Raw genomic sequence first — 26,443 nt, forward strand, 5'->3', positions numbered from 1 at the left:
CTGACCCCCCCGCTCCAGGTGCCCTCACACATTTGGCATAACCTCACAGACTCAGTAAACACACACAACACATGAATAAGAAATAAAAATACATCTTAAAATAAAAGCATTCCATAAGGGCAGAGACTGGAAAGATGTTGTCACTAGATTATATATGGAAGTTTCTACACTAGCAGGTTTTCATATGACTTTTTAATCAGGTATGGCTTCCCTCTTGCTGGGTGGACCTTTAGTTCAGTTATGGAGGTGATGGCTACTGGCAAGGTACGTGTGACATTATTTCACCCTTAAGGATATCGTGCAAGGTTGGTTGTTTTCGTCGTCAGGGAGAATGCTTGCAGATTACAGCCAGCTTGGATCCTCCAGATCTTATGTGCAAACACATGGTGCCATCTTCATTAGAGGCTCATCTCTGCCTGTGTGAAACAACCAAGGGCAAGTTTTGGGAGTATCTTAGATGAACCTGACCAACAAATCAAAAGAGGGCTTATTCTAAAGCTTTCTATGCTTCTCCAGACTCGTTTGCTTATTCCAAACTGAGAGTAAAAACCATCTCGAAAATCATTATCTAGACATCTGATTCAGTTTTCCCAACATGATAGAAAGTGAGAAGCCCAGCCCATCTTGGATCCCAGTATTGATGTGGTGGGTAATGAAATGTTGATAGAGATTTATTTTTCTTTTCTTTTGTGTTCATGTATGAGTACATGAATTCATGTATGAATGTGTGAATGTGTTCATATATGCATGTGGGGGTGCATACATGTGCATGCATGATGTAGATGTGTTTGTGTGGATGTACCAGAGGAGGACATTAAGTATCTTATCTAATCCAAAACAAGGTTCAGTTAAAGTTCCTGGTTCAAAAGAATTGTTTAACTGAACATGGTGTTATGCCAGTGACCTGTATGCTCCCTCAGTCCTCCTGTCTCTGACCCCTACAATTCTGGGACTATAGGCATGCACAACTATGTCCATATTTTTATGTGGGTGCTAGGAGTTTGAACTCAGTTCCTTGTAATTACACAGTCATTCTCTTATTCACTGAGTCATATCCCTAGGTCCCTGCTGAGATTCTTCTGGGGTGGGGGATCTAAGTTGAGATCTGTAGGAAAAACAGACAGAGAAAGATTAGAGGAAGCATAGAAGGAAGAGGTGTCCCAAGTAAAAGAAGGAGAGAGGAGAGAAGGAAAGGGGGGACAAAGGAAGGAAAGATGAGGGACGGAAGGAGGTATACAGAGATAATCAAGGAAAATAATAGATATTAATAGATGATAGCCATTAGTAGACAGCTAAGATAGATAGATAAAAAGATAGATGATAGATAGATAGATAGATGATAGATAGATTAGATAGATAGATAGATAGATAGATAGATGATAGATAGATAAGATAGATAGATTAGATAGATAGATAGATAGATAGATAGATAGATAGATAGATAGATAGATAGACAGACAGATAAGAAGGAGGATGGTGCATTTTTGAGTTTCTAGTCACCCTTCCTGGATGTAGAGGACCATGAATCTCTCATCTCGAGTCACGTTCAGTGGAAAGGCATCTGGGACACTGTCACTGGGGAAGGCACCTGTGGTGATAAAACTCCCATCCCTCCCATTGCAGCTCTAGTGGTCTATAAACAGGGCTGTGCAGGCTTCACTATAGACCGTCCCCAAATTTCTCCACGAAGGTAAGTGGAGCTCTTTCTTCCCAGGATAAGTAGGTCAAATGCTGTGGGCACTGGACGGCTGAAGACAGAGAAAAATTGAGCATAGAGCAGCTTTGAATCTGGGTCAGGAAAAGACAGTGGAAGAATTTATAGTGGATTGTCTACTGACATAGGGTTCTGGCTCCTAGCTGTGAAGTCCTGTTCTGATTCCTAGTGGGCCACAGAATCTATTTACTCCCTGCCACACCCCCTTTCAGTGTTAGCCATTGCTTTCAGGGTTCATTCTGGGGTGATGAGCTTTCATGATGTATGAAAAGCAGAACATTTCTGAGGCAGGGCAAGGTCAAGTGTCTGTCCTGTGTGCTTATGTCACCTGTACTGTGTGGATGAGCACATAGTTTTGTGTGTGTGTGTGCATGCGTGTGTGTGTGTGTGTGTCTGTGTGTATGTGTGTGTGTGTGGCATGTACCTCTATTAGATTCTCATCACTGTCATAGCAAATTATTATAAAGATCATGGCTTAGAACAAGAGAAATGAACTCTTGTAACTTTGAAGACTAGCAGTCCTATACCCACATATCAGCAGAGCCGCACACCCTAGAGAAACTAAAGGAGACTCTTTCCTTGTGTCTACTACCTTCCAGTAGCAACATCATCCCACACTTTGTCTTTAGCTTTATGGTCTCTTTATGACTATGCGGCTTCTACTGTCCTTTTAATTTTTCTTTTTTTTCTTTTTTTTCTTTTCTTTTTAATTTTTAAACTTAACAACTTACTGTGAGTATGCATGCATGATGCATATGAGTACAGACTTGCATGTACCACAGTGCACAGGTAGCAGTTAGAGGACAGCTCGTGAGAGTCACTTCTATCCTTTTACCTGCTGTGTGGGTCCTGGAGATCAAACTCAGGTAATCAAGTTTGGCAGACAACACTTTTACCTACTGAACCATCTTGCTAGCTTCTACTTTTCTTATGAGGATGTCAGTTTGTGTACAGAGACCACCTTCTAATCTAGGATGAGCTTATCTCAAGAGCTCTCTCTACCGTGGTTAAAATCTGAAAAGACTCTATTTCCAGATAAGGTCACAGCGTGAGGTTGCAGGTGGACAAGCATCTCTGGGAGATGTTCGTCAACCAAAACAAAACTCTTGGGTGTGTTGCTGCTATTTGTCCTTGGTTTACCTGGTAAATTCTCAGTAGGTGTGTGTAGAGTGAGCAATTGTCTCCATTTCTGGCTCTTTATTGAGTATAACCAAGAGTGTGCACCTGAGAAGCAGGGTGTGGCCGTCTGCTTGACTTTTCTGCGTTTGTACTTGTGTTCACAGTCTAGGTCTATGACACAGATCTACAGAGCTGACATAGGTTTTGTATGCTCCCCTTGAAAAAGGTAGGCACTGGGACCAGATTGGGGACACATCTCCATGTTCACCTATTGGGGCCTGTGCCTGGATTTTTTTGTCAGTGCTGGAAATGCTGGCCTTTCGTTTTTCTCTAGATTCAGTTTCCTGTAGATGACTTGAAGGGCCCTCTTGGAGAGTCTTTCAAAATAGTTGTTCTGAGAAATTATAGAATGGAGCATATATTAGAGAGAAGGAGAGCCAGGAAACATTTCTGTCATTTTAGTAACATTTGCTCAGTTAGGAGCAGGACTCCTGGAGCCTGGGAGTGTTGAGGTTTGGGAGGCAGGCAGGAATAGACGAAAAACTACCCTGGAGTTAAGGTGAGATCCTGGAATGTCATGGTTCCTTTGTGGATAACCTGACTTGGGAGTGACAATCAACTTATAGACATCCATCAGCAATGGTAACAGATGGTGCTGATTCTAACAATGCCAGCAGGTGGGCTTTATGCTGAGCATATGGCATGGTATCCTCTTTGTGATCCGACAAGATCAGGAATTTGGTTACCAAAATACTCAGCTAAAACCTGTGACTGGAACCACAGGTCTACATGATTCCACAACCTGTAATTGACTCAGAGAATTATCTTTACTGTGAGAGAAGACTGGGGAGAAAAGGAGAGGAACTAAAGGTACAGTGTTTAAGAGATGGGACACAAAACCAACGCTGAGGCTGGGGGTATCTAATGGACACTCAGGGCGTGAAGTTCAGAAATGGTGGCTAATGGGCAGGAAGGACAGAGAAGCGGCGCTAGGCATGAACTCAACTGGAAGGGTTCCCTGTGGACTATAATTGCTTCTTTCATAAATGATCCCTCTCTAAGTAAAACTAAACTGTTCATTTTCCAGGATTCTTGGCTCAGAAATCATAGAAACAATAACCCTCTGTGCCTGGTAGAGTCAAGTTTGTAATACTGGAGTGAGTCTAGTTGCATAGTTATTTAGCATTTTCTCTTATGAAAACAGTAGCCTAATTAGTGAAAGAGGTACATTTAATCGAACATGAAAAATATCTATACACAAATTTTTGTCAAAATACAGACTTTTGAGTTCATTGTATTCCACCATATGACATTTTAAAACTTTTCTACGGTTATTTGTACATGTGCCCCTGTGTATGATTGTGCACGTGTGCTCCCTCTCTTTGTGTGTGTGTGCATTGTGCATGTGTGTATGTGTGTGTGTGTGTGTGTGTGTGTGTGTGCATGTATTGTGCAGGGGTGTCTGCCATGGTGCATATGTGGAAGTTGGAGAACAACTTGCAGGAAGCAGTTCTTTCTACCACAGGAGACCAAACGCAGGTTGTAAGGCTTAGTGGCACTCTGCCCAGATTGGGTTTTTGTTTTCCAATGTTTAGTTTTTAAAAAGTCTTTTGTCAACTGTAAAGATCACCCAACATTTCTTTGAGTAACTATGATTTATATATACATTTAGAGGTGTATATGTGTGTGCGTGCATGCATGCATGTGTGTTTTCTTCAAATGTTCCAGGGTCAAGTGAAGGTCAGAAGAAAACTTGAGGGAGTTGGTTCCCGCCTTCTACTAAGTGGGTCCTGAAGATTGAACTCAGATTTTCAGACTTGGCAGCAAATGCCTTTACCCACCAAGCTATCCTGACAGCTCTTTCAGTATTCTCCATTCTCTCTTTGGTTGTGTTCTCACAGGGAGGCCAGCTTTGCTTTCACCTCTGTAGAAAGATACTTTCTCCCACAGCATCCCCTAAACAATTCCTGCTTTGGGTATGAATCTGTGCTGTAAGAAAGCCATCTTCATTCTTCTCAGTAGCTGATGCCTCCATTCTAAAGTCAATCTGTTCGGTCTTGCTCTAATCCCTAGTGCTCTATTTGGAAAGCTTACTCATCTGACTCAGTGACCTGGAAGGTGCTTTCCTGCCTGCTCTTTCTCTTAATTATTTTCAAGGTTCAGTTAATTATTCATGAACCTTTGCTCTACTATGGAAGTTTTTTGTTTTGTTTTGTTTTGAATTTTCATTTTGTCAAAAAAAATCCAACAGCAGTTTTGTGATTTTTTTTCTCATCTCAGGAAGAATTAATATCTTACTGCTTTAGTCTTTCAATTTCATCAAGGTATTTAAAGTACCCATTATGTTTCATGCTCCTAGATGATGTACTAGATGGTGTAACTGATCTCCACGGAGGACTTCGATGGTTCCTATTAAACTACTTCCTATATATTTTATCAGTTACTTTGAATAGAAACTTTGTTTTTACTGTTTCACTTTTAGCTAACTTTGATATTACCCACCCCCCCCAAAAAAAATCACAAGCAGAATAGAGAACTTCCTTTTATTATATTTTTAAAGACGTATTTATTTATTTAATTATGTATATGGGCGGGTATGTGCACATGACTGTAGGTGCCTGCAAGGGCCAAAGGCATCAGACCTCCTGGAGCTGAATTAGAGGAGGTTGTGAGCAGTCCAGTGTGGGTGCTGGGATTTAAACTTTGGTCCTCTGAATATCACCTACATTCTCTTGAGAGCACCACACATAAGCTTAAGGCAACTACAAGACCACTAACATCTAAAAATCACTTTTAAACAAGCGGTAGGTCTTTCTTATAGTCTGTGACTTTTTTTGTTAACATTCTTTCAATGTTCCTGTCTCAACTCCAACTTTTTATTTTGATTTAGTTCTTATGATTATCCTTCTGCTTTCCCCTCTCTCTTCTCTCTCGTGTGTCTGTGTTTGTATTGTGAGTGTGCTGTGTGTGTGAAGTGTATGTGTGTACATATGTGTGCAGTTGTACGAGTCTGTGAAGCCAGAGAAGGACATCAGGCATTCTCTATCACTCTCTACCTTTGCTTTGAGACAGTCTCTCACTGAACCATGTTTTGTTCCTAGCATCTATGTTGGGGATCTGACACCTTTTTCTGGAATCCATAGGCACCTGCATGCATATAGTACACATGAATATACCCAAGCACACACATAGACACACAAATAAAATAACTAAATAATCATTTAAAAATATGTATGTGTATACATGAGTATAGTGTGTGTTTGTGTTCACGCACGTGTGTGTATGCAGCATCTCTTCATTTGCTTACTGGCCTGAGATTATTCGTCTGTTGTGTTGTGTTGGGTGTGGTTATCATCTTTATGTTGGTGTTTTCCTTCTAGCACCTTCTGTAGAACTGGATTTACAGATAAATATTGCTTAAATTTTGTTTTATCATGACATGTTTTGTTTTCTCCATCTATTGTGGTTGAATGTTTTGCTTGGTATACCACACGTACGCACACACACACACACACACACACACACACACACACACACACACATAAACACACTTCAGATTCCCTGGAAGTGGAGTCATGAGCAGTTGTAGGCCACCCATCATGGATGGATTCTAGGAACAAAAACCCAATTCCTGTTCAACAGTAGCAATTGCTTTTCATAGATGAGATAGATGAGTCATTTCTCCTGGCCTCAAATAAATCTCTTGAAAATAGTAATATGAGTACTAATTTTTAATTAATTAATTAAGTTTTATTATTTAGTGAGTTCTGAACACGAACTTAACATACTTGATTTTGTTTAACCCTGCGTAAATTATTAGTCTGTTCACTGTACCCATAAGTTTTACTTGTGTCTCAAATGTAGTTCTACGTAGGTTTTATGAGTCTGCACTGAAAACTCTGTTTTCTTTTCAATATTCTTTTTTATTAATATAGTTTTTATTGATTCTTTGGAAATTTCACCTGATGCATCCCAATTGCACTCATTTCCCAGTCCGTTCATGTCTGCGCTCCACACATGTAGCCTCTCCCTTGAAAAGAAGGACTAAAAAATAGATATAATTTTAAACAAACAGGCCAAACCACTTCACTCCTCCATCTTTTCTGCCTCCCCACTGTCTGCTCATTCCTTTTAGAGGCACTGGGAGCTGTGATGTGTCATGCAGTAGACTCTTATGCCCAGAGAGTTGTGCTTGCAAATGTTAATTGAAATTGTTGTTGGTTTGGTTCAAGGCCTCTGGTTCCCGGTACAACATCAATAATGAACCCTCACTGAGACTTCTCTCAGATAGCCTGCTGTTGCCCCTAGTCATGGAGATCCTGGGAAGATTCCACAGAGCTCTTCTCTTCATGTGTTCCCATAGGTCATAGATTGGGTAGATGCTGAAGTGGACCAACTCAGAGCCCTGGCTGTGGGCCTGGGTGGTAGGTGAGTGGGTCAGTCTGGGCCTCCACCAGATCTCCTGCCTCAGGTGAGAGTCAGGGCCAGGTCTCATGTACACATGGTGGGGGTTGGGGCAAGTGTACAGGATCAGCTCTCCCATTGAAGCCACTGGTAAAGGAGAAGGCAGTTCTTCCAGGCCATCAAGAGTCGGGCCAGCTCTCCTGGGTGTGTGTTTGTGGTATATGTGTATTATGTATTTGTGCCCCTGTGCTTAATATGTAGCCAGAGGCCGACTTTGGAAGTCATTCCTTGGATACCACTTTGTTTTCTGAGACAGGGTCTTCTGGTTGTTCCTGAGGCTTACTGACAAGGCTACGTTAGGTGACTAGTGTTACCCAAAAATCTGCCTTTCTCCACCTTCCCAGTGTTGAGATTATAAGTGTAACCCATCACACCCAGCTTTTAAGATGTGGCTTATCACACTGAACCTCATAGAAGAGAAAGTGGGAAGCAACCTTGAATGCATCGGCACAGGAGATTACTTCCTGAATATAATAACAATAGCACAGACACTAAAATCAACAATTAATAAATGGGACCTCCTGAAACCGAGAAGCTTCTGTAAAGCAAAGGATATGGTCAACAAGACAAAATGACAGCCTACAGAATGGGAAAAGATCTTCACCGACCCCATATCGGACAGAGGACTGATCTCCAAAATAACAAAGAACTCAAGAAACTAGATGTCAAAATAACAAATAATCCAGATTATAAAAAATGGGGTTTAGATCTAAACAAAGAATTCTCAACAAAAGAATCTCAAACGGTTGGAAGGCACTCAGAAACTTTAGCCATCAGGGAAATGCAAATCAAAATGACTCTGAGAAACCATCTTACACCACTCAGAATGGCTAAGATAAAAAATGCTGAAGTTAGCTGATGCTGAAGAGGACAGAGAGTAAGGGAACGCTCCTCCATTGCTGGTAGAATCGCAAACTTGTACAGTCACTTTGGAAATCAGTATGGAGGTTTCTCAGAAAATTGGGAATTAATCTACCTCAAGACCTATCAATACTACTCTTGGGCATATACCCGAAGGATGCAGAACACTACCACAAGTACATTTGCTCAGCTATGTTCATAGCAGCATTATAGGTAGTAGCCAGAACCTGAAGCAACCATATGCCCTCAAACAAAGAATGGATAAAGAAAATATGGTGTATTTGCATAGTGGAGTACTACGCAGTGGTAAAACAAAACAAAACAAAACAAAACAAAAACTTAAAAACAATGGCATCCTGAAATTTGCAGGCAAATGGATGGAACTGGAGAAAACATCCCGAGTGAGGTAACCCAGACACAGATAGACAAACATGGTATGTACTCATTCGTAAGTGAATATTTGATATAAAGCAAAGATAACCAGCTTACAGTCCACAAAACCAGAGAAGACAGGAAACAAGGAGAATTCTAAAAGAGACATAAATGGATCCCCCAGGGAAGGGGCAGTAGACCAGATCTCTTTAGTAACGTGGCAGCATGGGTGGACAGGGGAGGGTGGTAGGGGAGTGGAGAGGGGAGAAGGGGAGGTGGAGAGGACATGAGGGATTAGGAAGATCAAGTTAGGTGAAAGACAGAGAGGGAGATCAAGGAAAGAGATACCCTGAAAGGAGTCATTATGGGTTTAGCAAGAAACCTGGCACTAGGGAAAGTCCCAGGAATCTACTAAGATGACCTCAGCTTAGAATCTAAGCAATAGTGGAGAGGGTACCTAAAATGTCCCACTCCTATAATCAGATTGATGACTACCATAATTGTCATCATAGAACCTTTATCCAGTATCTGATGGAAGTAGATGCAGAGATCTACAGCTAAGAACTGGTCTGAGTTTCTGGAATACAGTTATTGGAGAGGGAGGAGCAAAAAGGAGGCCAAGACATGATAAAAAAAATAACCCACAGAAACAACTGACCCAAGCTAGTGGGACTGGCACTTAGGGAACCTGCATAATACCAAACTAGGCCCTCTGAATGTGGGTGAGAGTTGTGTGGCTTGGACAGTTTGTGGTTCCACTAGCAGTGAAACCAGTATTTATCCCTAGTGCATTAACTGAATCTTTGGAGCTCAATTCCTATAGAGGGATACCTTATTCAGCCTAGATACAGGGGGTGTTGGGGGAGGGCTTTGGTCCTGTCTCAAGTGATGTGATTGGCTTTGTTAACTCCCCATGGGAGGCCTCTTCCTTCCTGAGGAGAGGATGGGGGATGAGGTGGGGGAGAAGATAGGGGGAGTGGGAGGGGGGAGAGGAAACTGGGATTGGTATATAAAATAAGATTTTTAAAAAAAATAAACTAAAATATGGCTTATGATAATGAACTCATATCCATATGCTTTCATGACAAACAATTTACCGTGGAGTTAAATCCACATGCCCTTGTCATTGTCTGTTAAATAATTCAGTATAACAACTACTTATATGATGTGTACATAATGTTAGATATTCTAATCTATTTAGACATGATTTAAAGTCTGGAGAGGATCCTCATAGACTATGCAAATACCACCATATATTACATAATACGCTTGAGTAGCAAAACATTTTAATGTGTGGTAAAGAATCTTGGAAACAATCCCTGTGACTACCAAAGGATGGCTGCATAAATACATTTTTTTCAGGTACACTAATCATGATTTAGATAGATAAAGAAACTTCTCAGATATCTTTTTGAGAAGAATACACACACACAAACCTACAAACAAACAAAGAGAAAAACCCTGCAAACCTATTTACTATGTCATGTGCCTTTACCCCTTTTAGGTGTGACCGCCATGTTGGGGCTAAATTACTCATTTGTGTCAGAGTTCATCCTCATTGGCTTCTCTACCTTCCCTCACCTTCAGCTGATGTTCTTCCTGCTGTTCCTCTTCATGTACCTCTTCACGCTGCTGGGCAACCTGCTCATCATGGCCACCATCTGGAGTGAACACAGCCTCCACACACCCATGTACCTCTTCCTGTGTGCGCTCTCCATCTCTGAGATTTTCTACACCTTTGCCATCATCCCACGCATGCTGGCCGACCTGCTCTCCACGCTTCACTCCATCACCTTCCTGGCCTGTGCCAGCCAGATGTTCTTCTCCTTCACATTCGGCTTCACACACTCTTTCCTCCTCACAGTCATGGGCTATGACCGCTATGTGGCCATCTGTCACCCACTGCGCTACAATGAGCTCATGAGCCCTGGTGGCTGTGCCTGCTTGGTTGCCTGGTCCTGGGTTGGTGGTTCATTAATGGGGACACTGGTGACGACAGTCATTTTCAATCTCACTTTCTGTGGACCCAACAAGATTCACAATTTTTTCTGCCATGTTCCCCCTCTATTGAAGTTGGCATGTGGAGAGAATGTACTGGAGGTGGAAAAGGGTCTAGGGATGGTGTGCATCACAGCCCTTCTGGGATGCTTTCTCCTCATCTTCCTCTCCTATGCCTTCATTGTGGCAGCCATCTTGAAGATACCATCAGCTGAGGGTCGGCAAAAGGCCTTCTCCACCTGTGCATCCCACCTCACAGTGGTCATTGTGCACTATGGCTTTGCCTCTGTCATCTACCTCAAGCCCAAGGGCCCCAAGTCTCTGGAAGGAGACACTCTGATGGGTATCACCTACACGGTCCTCACCCCCTTCCTCAGCCCCATCATCTTCAGTCTCAGAAACAAAGAACTGAAGGTAACCATGAAGAAGGCTTTCCTCAACAAATTATTTCTGCGAAACTCCTGAAGAGACTGGTTTTCTGAAAGAAATGTTATAGGGAGAAATTCTTTTGTCCTCCTTCTGTCTTCCCATTTTCAATTTCTCCTCTTCCTCCTTCTCCTGCTTTCCTCTTTCTCCTCCTTTTTCTCTCTTTTTTCTTCTCCTCATTTCTCTTCTCCCCTCCCCTCCTTCTCTGCTCTCCTTCCTTCCTACTCTTCTCTCTTCCCCTCACCCTTCTCCATGCCCCTTCTTTCTTCTTAGTAGTTATTTATATGTGTCTCCAGCCCTAATTTAACATACCACACAATTTACCATTTTAAGGTTTACACAACCAATAGCTGACACTTTAGAACACTTTTTATCTCATCTAACCCCCCTTCTCTGAATCCTAGCTGAGTTCAGTGTTGTAAAATATAATCTTAGTACTTGAAAGGCTAAAGAGCATGACCAACCTGGATTACACTGTGAGGTAAAGGCATACCTGGACTACATATCCCCATCTGTCCCAAAGAGGAGGGAGGAGGAGAAGAGAGATCTTTTGTGTGTTTATGTATGTGGTGGTGTGTATGTATGGTGGAAGCCAGAGGGTAAACTCAGATGTAGCTCATCAGGAATATTGTCTACCCTTTTTATTGGGTATTTTATTGGGGGTATTTTTGAGACATTGTTTTTCTGTGTATCTCTGGCTGTCCTGAAACGCACTCTGAAGACCAGATTGGCCTTGAATTTAGAGATCTGCCTGCCTCTGTCTCCCAAGTGCTGAGATTAAAGGTGTATACCACCACTACCCAGCATAATTGTCTATATTTTTATTTTTGAGACAGGGTCTTTTGCTGAATTTGGGTCTCACCAAGTAGGCTGGCTCACTTTCAAGCCCTAATGATCCTCCCGTCTCTGCCTCATCGGGGCTGGAATTATAAGTGCATGCCGGCCATCATGGTGAATACTAGGGATCAAACTCGGGACTCCAAACTTTTGAGGCAATCACTTTTCTGATTGAACCACCTCTCCAACCTAGAAGAAACTCTCAATCTTCAACCATCTCTTTCTGTCAGTCCCTCAAAACCACTAATATACTGTATCTGTGGATTTATTTCTTCAGATTTTTTTATAAATAAATAGAATCATACATACAATACATATTATTTGTTTGTTTTGTTTTCAAGACAGGGTTTCTCTGTGAAACAGTCTAGGCTGTTCTGGAACTTACTTTGTAGACCAGGTTGGCCTCATACTCACTGAGATCTGCATGCCTTTGCCTCCCAAGTGCTTGGATTAAAGGCTTGCACCATAACCACCCTGCCAATATATATTCTTTTATGATGGATCTTTCTACACAGCATCATGTCTAAGATTCATCTCCATTGTAGTGTGGATGATTGCTTTATTCCTTTACATGGGTTCTTACTATTCCATTCATTGAGCACTCTACATTCATCCCACAATGAGTGGGCATTTGCACTGTCTTCACCTTTTGGGCCATAACAAACTATACTGCTACACATGCTTATATAGAGGGGTTTTTTTTTTTAAATGAATGTATGTCCTCATAACTTTTTTTTTGGTTCTTTGAGACAGGGTTTCTCTCTATAGCTTTGGAGTCTGTCCTGGAACTCCCTCTGTAGACCAGGCTGGGCTCTAACTCACAGAGATCTGTCTGCCTCTGCCTCTCAAGTGCTGGGATTAAAGGTGTGTGCCACCACCACCTGGGCATACCTTTTACCGTATTTACTGGAATGAAATTTATGGGTGATAATATATATTTATGCTTAATTATATGAATTACTGGCATAATGTCTTCCAAAGTAATTACTTCAGTTTATATTCCCATCAGCTGGGTGTGAGGGTTCTGATTTCTCCACATCCTTGACAACTCTTTATCCTTCCCTGACTTTCTGATTATAGCCACTTTGGTATGTTTAAATGAATTTTGTCTTATTTAAAAGATTTAATATTATATTGTTTACTGTGTGTATGTGTGTGAGGGCATGTGTGTACCATGAAGTGGAGGTCAGAGGACAATTTTGTGGAGTCAGTTAAAATTCTCCCTTCATCTTTCTGGGTTAAAATTCAGGACTATCCTTACTGGCACCTTTACTTACCCATTGGAGTCAGTGTGCTAGCACCTTTATTTTAATTAAAATTTGTAGGACTGCTTTTCAGACCAAGGGGCAGTGTATGGTAGGCAGACATTGTACTTACTAGTAGAACTATAGTAGATTGTAGCTCAGTGAGCTATAGTCCCAGTCTTATTGGGCTTTTGATGTACATTTCCCTAAAGAGCAATGAGAGATCTTAAGTAAAACAAGGAAAAACATATGAATTGTTTTGCTTTACAGAGGAGGTAGGGTCATTAGTCCCATTTTAAAGATGAGAAAACTGAGCTATAAAGAGACCAAGACATTAATTAAAGTCTTACCCAGTAAACTACAAAGTTAAGATGGAACTTATTTTTGGAGTTGGAACTGAGTAGTAGAAGTGTATTTCTCATGGGTTGTAAGTTCAGAAAGTCAGCCTTTTCCAGGTTGGGAAAGGAAGGTTCATGGGAACAAGAGACAAAATCAGGAATGAATGAACCAAATGAGTCAAAAATTCAGGGACATATTCTAATCATGATTTAGAAAGAAACACTGAGTGTATAAGACTTGAGCGGGTACATTGTAAATTGAGACAAACTGGCTCCTGTGTTTTAAAGCAGAGGCTATAGATGCATTAATATAAAAAAAGAGCATCATGAGTAAATATAGAAAAAGTTTCTATTATCTAAAATGTCTAGAACCAGCAGTGTCTTAGACCATATTATTAGATCTTAGAATATGCCCATGTATATAGTAAAATACCTTGGGAATAGGACCCAAATGTAAATATAAAATATATTTATGTTTCATAAGCATCCTATGCACAAATTTAATGCAACTTCATGCAATAGTTTTAGTGTAACTGCATCTGAGCTGTGTGATCCATCACATAGTCAAATGTGGAAATTTCCACCTGTAGAATCATGGGGTATTTCAGATTTTGATTTTCATATTAGGAATGCTTAAGCTGTACCACGTAATTTATCTTAAAATACTCATGCCCTCTTCTAAAGACAGATTTTTGGGCCAGTGAGATGGCTTAGAGGTAAAAATCCTTGGCCACTGAGCCTGAGTTTGATCCAAGGGATCACACGGTAGAAGAAAAGAACCGACTTTTATCAATTATTTTCTGATCTCCATATGTGTGCCACGGCATGTGTGCACACCTGCATCTCTCCTCCACCCACAGCTCCTCCAAGTAGTAAATAAATGCTTTTAAAAATTAAAGGCAAGTTCTTTGGTTATATTAGAAATTGTGGGAGTAAGTCACAATATTTGGGAGATGGACATCCTTTGCTTTCCCTATAAAAACCTGAAGGTTTTCAGATGCCAAGGTAGCCTACTCATCAATGCCTGAAACTGATACAGATGAGAACATCTAAGTAGCCAGCACAAGTCCTGAAGAACAGTTAATGCTCCTCTGGTGAAAATGGTAACAGCAAAGAGGGCTCAGTAGTTAGACCTTAGAAATGGTTTTTTGGTTTGTTTGTTTGTTTTTGATGCTGTTTATTTGTTTAGTTATTTGTTTTTGAGGCCAGTTTTCTCTGTGTAGTGCTGGCTGTCCTTGGAACTCACTCAGCAGACCAGTCTGGTTTTGAACTCAAGATATTCTCTTGCCCCTGCCCCTTTCCCCAAGGGCTGGGATTAAAGGCGTGTCCCACCACACGTGGCTGGTACTCTAGAAATTTCACCACTGTTTCCCTACCGTCATTACAGAAAAAGTCAACTAGTTGTTGAATTGGATAAATATGAAGTAATATAAAGGTTAAAAAAATAATAAATAAACTAAAAAACCCCTTGTGCCAGAAAGATGGTAAGCTAGTAAAGGCACAGATGCCAGGCCTGCCAACCTGAGTTCTCTCTCTGAAACCCAGACGGCGGAAGGAAAAAAACAATTTTTGCAAGTTGTTGTATAACCTACACACACACACACACATTAAATTTTTTAAAATAAACCAGATTATTTGTTTTAGTTAACTTTAGCTGTCATATAAATTTAAAACAACCAAAAGATTTACTGGATGAATGTCATATTTCTAAACTGAGGTCAGGGTGAGAGAGACAAGAAAGGGAAGCATGCTTCTCCCTCTTTAATTAAAATGTTAACACACCTGCTCATGTGAATTTTTAAAATTATTTTTGAACTGGATGTAGTGGTGCATGTTTTTTAATCTCAGCAATTCTGAAAGAGAGGAAAGAAGATCATGTGTTCAAGGACTTTCTCAGCTAAATAGCAAGTCTGAGACTGGGACATATGAGACAGTGTCATCAAAATCTTTTGATTTTATATTTATCAGAGTCTCAAACCGAATGCCACATATGTGTGTGTGTGTAAATTATATACATGTTTGTATGTGTGTATGTATGTATGTATACTTTAAAAGTGAGGAAATGTGAAGTGAAAAACATTATGCTGAACATAGTTTATGACGGTCAATGAAATTTTTGGTGTCTATGTCGAGTGTTCATGACGACTGTCTTTCCAGCTAATCTTCCCTCAAAGATGACAAATGCTTACATTTCTTTTCTTTCCATAGACTACAAATACAATCCATCATCAATTTTCTAAAGATAGAATATGAGTAAATGCATTTTTTAAACGCCTGCAAACACAGCACTATGTGACTAATGAGACCCACATGCTGTAGGAGAGGAGATAACCTCCAATTCTGACCGTTAACACTGGTAATTCCCACCAGGACCTAGAAACCCTGTCCTCACCTCTCTGTTAATCAGCTTCTAATTTTGAATCCCATACTCCCTGCCTTCTTTACTGTTTGCTCTTCCTTCCTTCTTAATGGTTCCCTCTGTGCATTCTTTGGTCTCCCCAGGGCAGAGCCCAGAGAAGTAATTAAAGGGCAGGTACACAAAGACAGGGCTGTTGACATGGAGGTCCCCAGACCTTCAGAAACCCCTTCCTGAACTAATTGGAGCTAAGTGTTCTGAAACTAATTGTTAGAGAACAAGGCTAGCTTGGGAGAGGAGACAAGCTGCCTTCAATCTATTGTTTTTCTTTCCTTCCACACTGACCCAATGGTCTTGCTTGTGGGTAAATTCTAGGCTCCTACACAGGGTATTTTCTTCTCTTATCTTACCATAAGATATCTACCCAACAGCCAGAAGAAACTTCCCAATGGGAAACTCTGAAAACGCTGCTTTGTTATATCTAATTCTAGGTTTATGGTGAGAACCACATGATAAATCACCACTTTGTGTCCACATTCAATCTCTGACTCTCTTCAGCTTTCCAACCACAGTATTCTCCTGCGGAAAACCACGCCCGCTCACACCTCAGGCTCCTCGAATTTGCTCTAGCATCTATCTGGGATTCCATTTCTTTTATTTTTATGTGCATTAAGGTTTTTATTTCTATGTGTATTAAGGTCTAACCTGAATGCCACCTCCTCAGGAATGTGTTCGCTGATGCCCCCTGAATAGTTCTTCTCCTCTATTAAAACCACTCATTGTAGTTCATTTAGAGTTTGTCAAAATTTATTAAACATACTAAATAATACAACCACCTGTGGCTATCCTTGAGGACTGGTTTTAGTCTATCCCTGCAAGACACCAAATTCTAAAGATATACAAATTCCTCATATAATGTAGTGTCATATACAATGGAAACCAAAAAATAATCTATGCATTTTATATCACCTATATATTATCTGGAAAGAGTAATACAATATAAATGCTGTATAAACAGCTATATCCTACATTATTTAGGTAGTAAGCAGAAAACAGTACCAATGCTGCTTTTAAATATGGTCAAGGCCAGTGAAATGGGTCAGTGGGTAAAAGCTCCTGCTTTTGGTATGAATTTAATCCCAGGTCCAACATGAGGGAAGGAGAGAACTGATTCCTGCAAGCTATCCCTCTACGTGTTTAGAGATATGCATAACATATCATGCACACATAGATAAATAAATGAAATGTTGTTTAATATGTTCAATCTGCATATTGTTAAATCTAAGTATGTGGAGCCCGTAGAGGTGGAGTTCTGACTACACAGTTGTTTTAAGTACATATAAACACATATATGTGCTATGTGTTATATGTGTTGTATTAACATTTACATGCCATATACAGCACATCTAACCTACATGTGATAAATGTGTTTGAACACTATGTACATAGTGTCATATATATGTTTATCATTTGTATATATAGTCCTTATCAAACATAACCACTGAGATTGTTGTTCCTGTCTAATTGGGTCATAACTGTTTAAGAGCTTATTTTTATTTTTAATTTTTTTTGTGTGTATATGTGTGTGTGTTTGCAGATTTTTGCAAGTAAGTTAGTGCCTACAGAGGCCAGAAGAGAGTGTTGTGCTTGTGGGAGCCCGAGTTATAGGTGCTTGTGGGCTGCCTGATGTGGATGCTGGAAACTAAACTTGGGTCCTCTGCAAAAACAGCATCTATTGTTAGCCACTGTCTTCACTCTCCACTTCTGAGTCAATCTTTTAAAATCACCAGTGTGAAACAATCTGACACACAGCAGGAGCTCAATAAATTTTATTGAATAAACACAGCAGGGCTTGGGTCTTTTTTTCGTTTATGTATAGCCAGTATAGACAGGGAGCTCTTCTGTATATTGTAAAATAACCAAGCAACATTCCTGTCTTTGTTCTATCAGTTGCTCTTTCACAGACCCATTGGCTGACATTGTAACCATCAACATAACTCCCGAAATTTCCAAATGCCTTCTAGGAGAGGAAGATCCAAAGTGGGATGAAAAACTGGGTTATAGGGATGAGTGAATCTCAAACCTTTACCTTTATAAAGCACTCTTACCTTTATTTGTAACTTTAGAACTACGTTCACACGGTAATTAATTTTAAGTGCCAACAGATGTGGTGACATTTTGTTTGCGATCTAACAAATAAAGCTTGCCTGAAGATCAGAGCATGGAGCTAAGTCACTAGTTAGCCATAAAGGCCAGATAGTAGTGGCACACACTTTTAATTCTACTACTTGGGAGTGACATGCCTTTAATCCCAGCACTAGGAAGGTGGAGATAAGAAGTGATATGGCTGGGCAAAGAGAGGAATAAAAGGCAAGAGGAGACAGAAACTCGGGATTTAGTCTGAGGTTTCATAGAGACAGCATTTAGTCTGGGGATTCATAGACAGGATCTTGCCTACTTTGGTCTGAGGATTTGATAGAGGTAAAAAGATATGTCTAGTGGCTGGCTCCTTTACTTCTCTGATCTTTCAGCATATACGCCAATATCTGACTCTGGGTTTTTATTATTAATACCGATTAGAATTCATGCAACAAATCTGTCTAGGTCATGAATTATTCATATGCCTGATTTTTAAGCAGTGTTTTTAGATATGCTAGGATGGTGTTTCTCGAACACATTTGCATTTGACTGTATTGTGGTTTGAGTGTAAAATGGTTTCCCATAAACACATATATTTAAACACTTGATCAGCATCTAGTGGTGCTATTTTGTAAAGTTGTAGAATTTTTAGTAGGTAGAATCTTGCTGGAGGAAATGGGTCACTTGTCAGTAGGCCTTGAGGTTTATAGCCTAACTCCACTTCCTGTTCACTCTGCTTTTTGATTTCAAATACAGTGTAGCTGTTCTGAATCCAGTCACCGCGCCTTCCCCGACATAAGCTCCCTCACCAGGATGGAATGTATTCCTTTAAAATATAAGTCAGAATAACCCTTCTTTAATTCTTTTCTTTTTTGGTCAGTTATTTCATTATAGCATTGAGAAAAGTAACTAGTACAAATTGTAGATAGTACAAATTATAAAATAGATGACCCTCCCCAGGGTGCTGTCGATGGGTACAGTCTAATTTGTTGAGAAGCTGACTGAAATTTAAAAGAGCCATTATATTCATTTTCCCACTGCCTCTGTGCATGAGGTGGGACATTGTTCTTCTGCACTCAGCACTACCAGATCCAATTTGGAATCTGTACCATTAGGTTCTTGAACACCTTAACTGTACCAATGATTTCTTGGGATTCAGCCTGGATATGTCCTTTTAGGGTATTTCAAAGCTTCCACATTCGCACAAGCCAATACAATATCAAATAAAAATATCCATTGACCTATGCATCTATGAACCACATGCTTATCACCTGGTTATATGTCCTTGATTCCTAGTTCTTATCTTGGTTGGAGATACATACACACTTCTCTGTGTGACTACTGAGATGTGTGTCAACATCTCAAACACAATGGCCCCTCTCTTGTACCCCTTAATTGTACATGTATATATAACATGGAGTTCACAAATGATTTTTGAAGCTGGTACTTCTTAACTGTTTTATTTTTAGAAATAATTTCTATTCATTTTTGCATTTTTTACAAATGTTCACAATTGCACATATGCATGGACCACAAATGGAAATCTTGACATCTTGTGCATGTTGGTTCCATCCTTCTACCATGCAGATCCTAAGAATCAACCTCAAGTCATGAGGCTTGGTGGCAAGTGTCTTTACCCACTGAGCCTCCTTGCTGGCCACTTCAGGCATGCTTTCTTTGTGCCAGAAACTGTCAGTTGTCCTACATCAGATGTGCTCCTTAATTCTAGCAGCCCTCCTAATCATTGTAATTATACTCATTCCAGTGCTAGGAAACCAAGTCTAATAAAGAACAATTTACCCAAGGAAGAATTCTTTCTATCATTTAAAAACAGTGCACAATCGTTCCAACAGGTCATCATTTCTCTTTGAAAGTTTGTTGCTTGTCATTTCTGTGAAGCGCTGTCACACAATGAGTAATGGGGACCATTCTTGGAGGTGAAGCACCACAGAGAGTAGGCTGTTCCTGGCAAAAGGGATTCTGTTCTGGTGGAAGAGACTGTGACTTTCAATTGGACCACTATATATATATATATATATATATATATATATATATATATATATATACACACACACACACACACACACACACACACACACACACACACACACACATCTCCCTGTTTCTCTTCCTTGTAGACCACAGGCTTTGGTCCAGTGTCCTGTAGAATCTCCCACACTACGTGCCAAGACATATGCAATAAGGTTGTTGGTCTTCAAGAGGACAGTTCTTTGTCTCATATCAGTCTGATGAAAAATTCAAGTCAAACTTCTGGTATTACTGAATCATAGGTGCTATTTTTTTTGAATGTGTGTGCGAAGCACCATGCAATGACATTCACAGACATTGCCTTCATTTGATCTTGTATTTTTGATCTTTGATGTTTGTCTTAGAAGGCAGGTACTTCTTATAGAGCAGGCTTATACAAAGGATGAAAAAGTTCATTTCTACACATTTACTACACAGTCTTAACAACTGAAGAGACAAATTTGTTTCACCTTGTTAGATTTAATTCTCAGTGTTCTAAATCAATTTATTCAACAAATATTTGGGAGTCTATCATATGCTACCATTTAGCAATGGATCAGATAAGCCCCATTCTCCTCTATAATCCATTGGCTAGAAATAGACTTAAACTAAGAAACACAAAGAAGCCGCATGATAATATGAACATAGTTGAGAGTAAACACCAAGAGAAAGAGTACATGACAGGAGCGTGACTAGGGAAAGGCTTTCGTATACAGTCAAAAGAGTTGCTTTAAGTAGCAAGCCGAGCCAGATGTACACACTTTAAAACAAGATCTAATCTTGATTTGCAGGTGGGTGGGATGTAAGGTAAAGGGAAGGAGTCAGAATGTTCCAAAAAATGGAGTTGGATTTGTGTTTTCTCTGATGTGAGGGGATGGTAGAGGCAATCATAATATTAGAGGGACTAAGGACGCAGCTCAGCAGCTTTAAAGAATTAGTCATAAAAGCCTGAGGACTGCAGCTTGGAGCTCTGAAATCCACGTAAAATTTTGGTGAGAGTGATAGCCTAAATTAATCCCAGCACTAGAAGATTAAGACAAGGGATCCCCAGAACAAGATGACCAGTGAGACTAACTCTATCAGGGAACTCTAGATTTGAATATGTTTTTTGTTCTCAATAAATAGATTGGAAGAGTTATTGAGAATGATTCTCAACATCCACATCACACTTATACATGCTCTCTCTCTCTCTCTCTCTCTCTCTCTCTCTCTCTCTCACACACACACACACACACACACACAAATGCATTAATACATTAATACAAAAATATAAATATGTGCTAGTATACCTCACTCGTGAAAACATAAAAATAAAAAACAGAATATCTGAGAGTTAGTCATTAGGATTGAGATGCCTACTCCACATTCAAAAAAAGATGTCAAAAACAGGTTGGGAAGGTTAAGAATTTAGTGTTTATCCCTCTGTAGATGATCTATAAAGCTATATCTAATGGGACACTTAGGGAGGGTTTCGAATGATGTACAAGATGGAGCTATTGTCATGGCTGTCTGTGTTCCACTTTATTTATTTATTTAAATTTATTAGATCTTTAAAAAAATACTAATACAAGTACCAACTCCCTACTCTCCTCCCATTCCCTCCACATACCCTCCCAACCCACCCTCATCCAATTCTCAGAGAGGGTAAGGCACATTGCTTTGGGGAAGGTCCAAGGCCCTCCCTACTATATCTAGGCTGAGCAAGGTATCCATCCAAAGAGAACTGGATCCCCAAAAGCCAGTACAACAGTAGAGACAAATCCCAGGGCCACTGTCAGTGACATCTCAGTCTGTCCCAGCCATGCAACTGTCAACCACATTGAGAGGAACTAGTTTCATCATGTGCTTGTTCCTTCCCAATCCAGCTGGAGCTGGTGAGCTCCCATTAGCTCAGGTAAGCTGTTTCCGTGGGTGAACCCAATAGAGTCTTGACCACTTTGCTCATATTCTCATTCCTCTGACTCTTCAACTTGACTTTGGGAGCTCAGTCCAGTGCTCCAGTGTGGGTCTCTGCCTCTGTTTCCTTCAGGTGCTGGATGAAGGTTCTATGGTGATATTTAAGATATTCATCAGTCTAACTACAGGGAAAGTCAAGATCGGGCCTCTTTTCCTCTATTGTTTAGGGTCTTAGCTGGGGTCATCTTTGTGGATTCCTGGGAATTCCTCTAGAGCAAGGTTTCTGCTCTCCCTATAATGGCTCTCTCAATCAAGATACCTCTAAACAGAGAATTCTCAATAGAAGAATCTCAAATGACCAAAAGATTCTTAAGGAAATGTTCAACATCCTTAGCTACCGTGGAAATTCTCTTTGGATGTATACCTTGCTCAGCCAAGATGTAGTAGGTAGGGTTTTGGACCTTCCACAAAGTAAAGTGCCTTACCCTCTCTTAGAGTTAGAGGGGGTGGAGTGGGAGGGTGTGTGGAAGGAATGGGAGAAGGGAGGGAGTGGAAATTTGGATTGGTATTTTTTTTAAAAAATCTGATAAAAAAACTCCCTAATATGATAAAAATTCATATAAATGCCTTTGTATGGTCCTTGAGAAAAAGAAAAAAGAAATACCATCTTACACCTGTCAGAAAGGCTAAGATCAAAACCACCAATGATATCTTATGCTGGAGAGGATGTGGAGTAAGGGGAACACTCATCCATTGTTGGTGGGAATGCAAACTTGTACAGCCACTTTGCAAATCAGTATGGCAGTTTCTCAGATAATTGGGAATCAGTCTACCGCAGGATCCAGCAATACCACTCTTGGACATATACTCAAAAGATGCTCAATCATACTACAGAAACATTTCTTCAACTATGTTCATAGCAGCATTATTTGTAATAGCCAGAACCTGGAAACAACTTAGATGCCCCTCAACCGAAGAATGGATAAAGTGAATGTGGCACATTTATACATTAGAGTACTACTAAGTGGTTAAAAAAGAATGGCATCTTAAGATTTGCATGGAAATGGATGGGAACATTTCCCATCCTGAGTGAGTTAACCCAGATCAAAAAAGAGAAAGATGGTATGTATTCACTCATAAGTGGATACTAGCTATAAGTAAAGAACATTGAGCCTATAGTTCATGATCCTAAAGAAGTTAAGTAATAAGATAAACCCAAAGGAATGTGTGTATATATATCTCCATCCACCTGGAAATTGGAAACAGACAAGATCGCCTGACAAAATTGGGAACATGGGGCTGGGGGGAGAAGAGGAGGGGAGAAGGGGAGGGTTGAGGAGAACTTGAGGGAATGGGATAGTCGAAATGGAGGAAAAACATAAATGAGAACAAGGAAAGAGATGTCTTGTGTTCCACTTTATAAACTGAACTAATTTTGTACAAGTCCTTTATTAGTGAATTTATCCATCATTTTCAGATAACAAATGTCAATACTGTGTACAATCTTTTTTCACACAGGTGTAGAATGTGCGTGTAAGGTACTGATCTTTTCGAATGGGGAATATCATCCATAAGCAATAGTTGAAGCCAGATCACCTTGGATTTGCTATGTTTTTGAAGAACAATGAGGTCTCTCACAGTAAATAAACAAGCTTACAGTCTGGGTTGTTCATTATCATGGGACAATTGATGATATATAAATATGTTGGTGCTGTTTGAAAGAGGGACTGAACAAGCAAATATCCTGATACTTCAAAGATTGTAGATTAAGATATCAGAAATTAGTCTGAGACATTGCCCAAGTCACAGTAGACAGTTCTCCATTATCCAGGTTGTCTATTCATACAGTTAACAGCATAGTCAAGAGTCAAGTGGACCTTTAAGAAAATGAAAAACTAAGGGGATCATAAATTGTGGCATGAAGGAAACTTTTATTGTTGTTCTGCTAAATAGACATGTCAAACTATTTATGTTATATGAATAGATTCGTGTTTTGCTCAACCTTGCCTAGTGACCTGACTTTCTACAGTTGGCAGCAGCTTCTATAGCAACTCATACCTATCCAAAGCAATGAGAATCGGTGAATGCCAAGTGCTCAGCCCTACATGGGACCCCTACTCCACTCAGAGGCTCATGGGGTAGAAGAAATATAGCTGGTGGATATAGAGGATTTCTATGAAATGCTGTCTTATGGATATGATATGCTTGTTGTGCACATGAACTAGAGTTACCTGCATAAGATCAAGCCAATAAGAAGAGTCAACATTTCAACAAGCAGTTATAATGGCTTACAGGAAGGAGACAGAGGTGGAGAAGGAGGAGGGAAATGGGACTACTGAGTCAGAAGGAAGGAAAAGAGAAAGTTGGGGGCAAATAATATTGAAATGTATTATATACATGTATGAAATAGCCAAATAAATTCAAAAGGGGAGAAGAAAATGAAGAATCTAACTCACATTCTTGCCCATATTTGTTTTGTTCCTGGGGAAGAAGGCATTTTAGCTCAATGCATAGGAATTATTGACAAGTACCTAAATGATAAAGCGTTACTTAAAGTCCTGAAGGACTCAGACTTGAAAGCTTTCATTAGTTTTGAAGGATTCATGTGTCAGTGCGTGGTGGGCGACAAGTGTCCACCTGTACCATAACACACTCTGAGACGTTAGAGTCTCAAATATAGGGAATGCCAGCTTCTCTGGAATTTGATCCCATAAAGTTTGTAAGAACATTGCATAAAACATGCGATGGAAAAGATGTGTAGTCAGAAAAGACTCATGTTGGAAACTGGGAACTTTGATTATGGTGATTTTTGACAAATCATGCATCTTTGGAGCAACAGGTCCACCTCATCACATGTCAAAGGTAGATTCTATTTGTCCTGCTCCCGCCTTGAAAGTCTGTAATGATGAGTTGCCTAATACGTGAAAAGAACAAAAAGTTAAAAATAAGCAGCACAGCACATGTTCTGCAAAGGGACTTTTCTGAGTTTTCAAACTTTAGGTAAAACTGTTTGTGACTTGCCTCTGGCTTCACACATTTGCCAAATATTCTCATTGCTCAATGAATTAATACTTCAGAAGTATTGATATGCAGTTTCTTTTTATTCATATGAAAATATCTGTTTTAGCAAGTTAAAATGCCATACTGAAGTCCCTCTTTATGGAAAAACTGGTAATCATTTAGTCTTTAGAACCATGACATAAATGTATACCCTGGGCCCCACAATCACTCTGTTCAATAGAGCTACCTGCTGGTCTCTGCAATCTGAGCAGATAATATCTCACAGTGGGAGTGTTTACTTGAATCAACAATAAAGAAATCGATGTCTATCTATAAATGTTTAAGTTTCACACAAGGTTTCTTCAATTTATTCTGAGAATCCACTTGCTGTTTTCTTGTCCTGCCCCTACCACGGCCTGCCTGCCCCCTCTTTCCCTCCTTCCTTCATCCCTCACCCTCTTGTTTTTTTTTTATTTATTTATAAGAATTTCCACTTCCTCCCCTCCTCCCAATACCCTCCTGCCCTCCCCACTCCCTCTCCTTCTCCCTCTCCAGTCCCAAGAGCAGTCGAGGTTTCCTGCCCTGTGGGAAGTTCAAGTTCCTCCCCCCTCCCTTCGGGTCCAGGAAGGTGAGCATCCAAACAGACCAGGATCCCAAAACGCCAGTCCATGCAGACGAAACAAGACCCAGTGCCATTATCAATGGCTTCTCAGTCAGTCCCCATGTCAGCCACATTCAGAGAATCCAGTTTGATCACATGCTCGTTCAGTCCCAGTCCAACTGGTCTTGGTGAGCTCTCATTCGATCAGTCCCTTTGTATCAGTGGGTAAATGCACCCTTCGCGGTCCTGACTTCCTTTTTCATGTTCTTCCTCATTCTGCTCCTCATTTGGACATTGGGGGCTCAGTACAGTGCTCCAATGTGGGTCTCTGTCTCTATCTACATCCATCGTCGTCGGATGAAGGTTCCCTCTGGATCTGCCTTTCTTGCTCACGTTCTCCCTCCCTTTGCTCCTCATTTGGACCTAGGGAGTTAAGTCCAGTGTTCCAATATGTGTCTCTGTCTCTATCTCCATCCATCACCAGGTGAAGGTTCTATGGTGACATGCAAAACCCTCCCCCTCTTGTAACATGAGGGGGCCAGCTTGTTGAGGTTTCTGTCCCGCCGGTACCCCATAGCAGGCAAGCCTCAAAGAAAATCACACACAGGACTCCATAGGATTATAAATTGATTGGCCCATTAGCTCAGTCTTCTTAGTAACCAATTCTTACATCTTATGGTAACCCATAATTCTTGTCTGTGTTAGCCATGTGGCTCAGTACCTTTTCCAGCTGTCAGCTCACATGTTGCTTCTTCAGTGATCTGGGAAGGAATGTAGGAATCAGCTTCCTCCTCCCCAGAATTCTCCTGCTCTCCCTTCATCATTTCCACTTCCTGTCTGGTTTTCTCACCTACACCTCCTGCCTGGTCAATCAGCGTGTTATTTAAAACATGATTGATAGAATACAATTCTTCCGCACCACCCTCTCTTTGTATTTCTCTCTCCAGAGTCTCTTACTGAACCTGCAGCCCCCTCCTTTACCTAAATTAGCTGGCCAGCAAGCTCCAGTAATACATCCTCCTGTTTCTTCCTCCCCAGTGATGAGATTAC

General features: G+C 40.4%; 1 protein-coding gene across 1 annotated transcript; it reads left to right on the forward strand.

Annotated features, from left to right (window-relative positions):
- The first annotated feature begins 10,045 nt into the window (after window positions 1–10,045).
- On the forward strand, window positions 10,046–10,993 carry LOC148121823 (olfactory receptor 10H1-like). The gene has a single exon (XM_087906727.1). It carries the CDS (start codon window positions 10,046–10,048, stop codon window positions 10,991–10,993), a length of 948 nt encoding a protein of 315 aa, XP_087762853.1.
- The last annotated feature ends 15,450 nt before the right edge of the window (window positions 10,994–26,443 follow it).

Source organism: Myodes glareolus, chromosome 6 (genome assembly GCF_982192425.1).
Source record: "Myodes glareolus chromosome 6, mMyoGla1.1, whole genome shotgun sequence".
NCBI lineage: Eukaryota > Metazoa > Chordata > Mammalia > Rodentia > Cricetidae > Myodes > Myodes glareolus.

Bases quoted from the DNA above. Each gene is read 5' to 3' on its own strand.
- LOC148121823 (XM_087906727.1), top strand. From the start codon at position 10,046: ATGTTGGGGCTAAATTACTCATTTGTGTCAGAGTTCATCCTCATTGGC.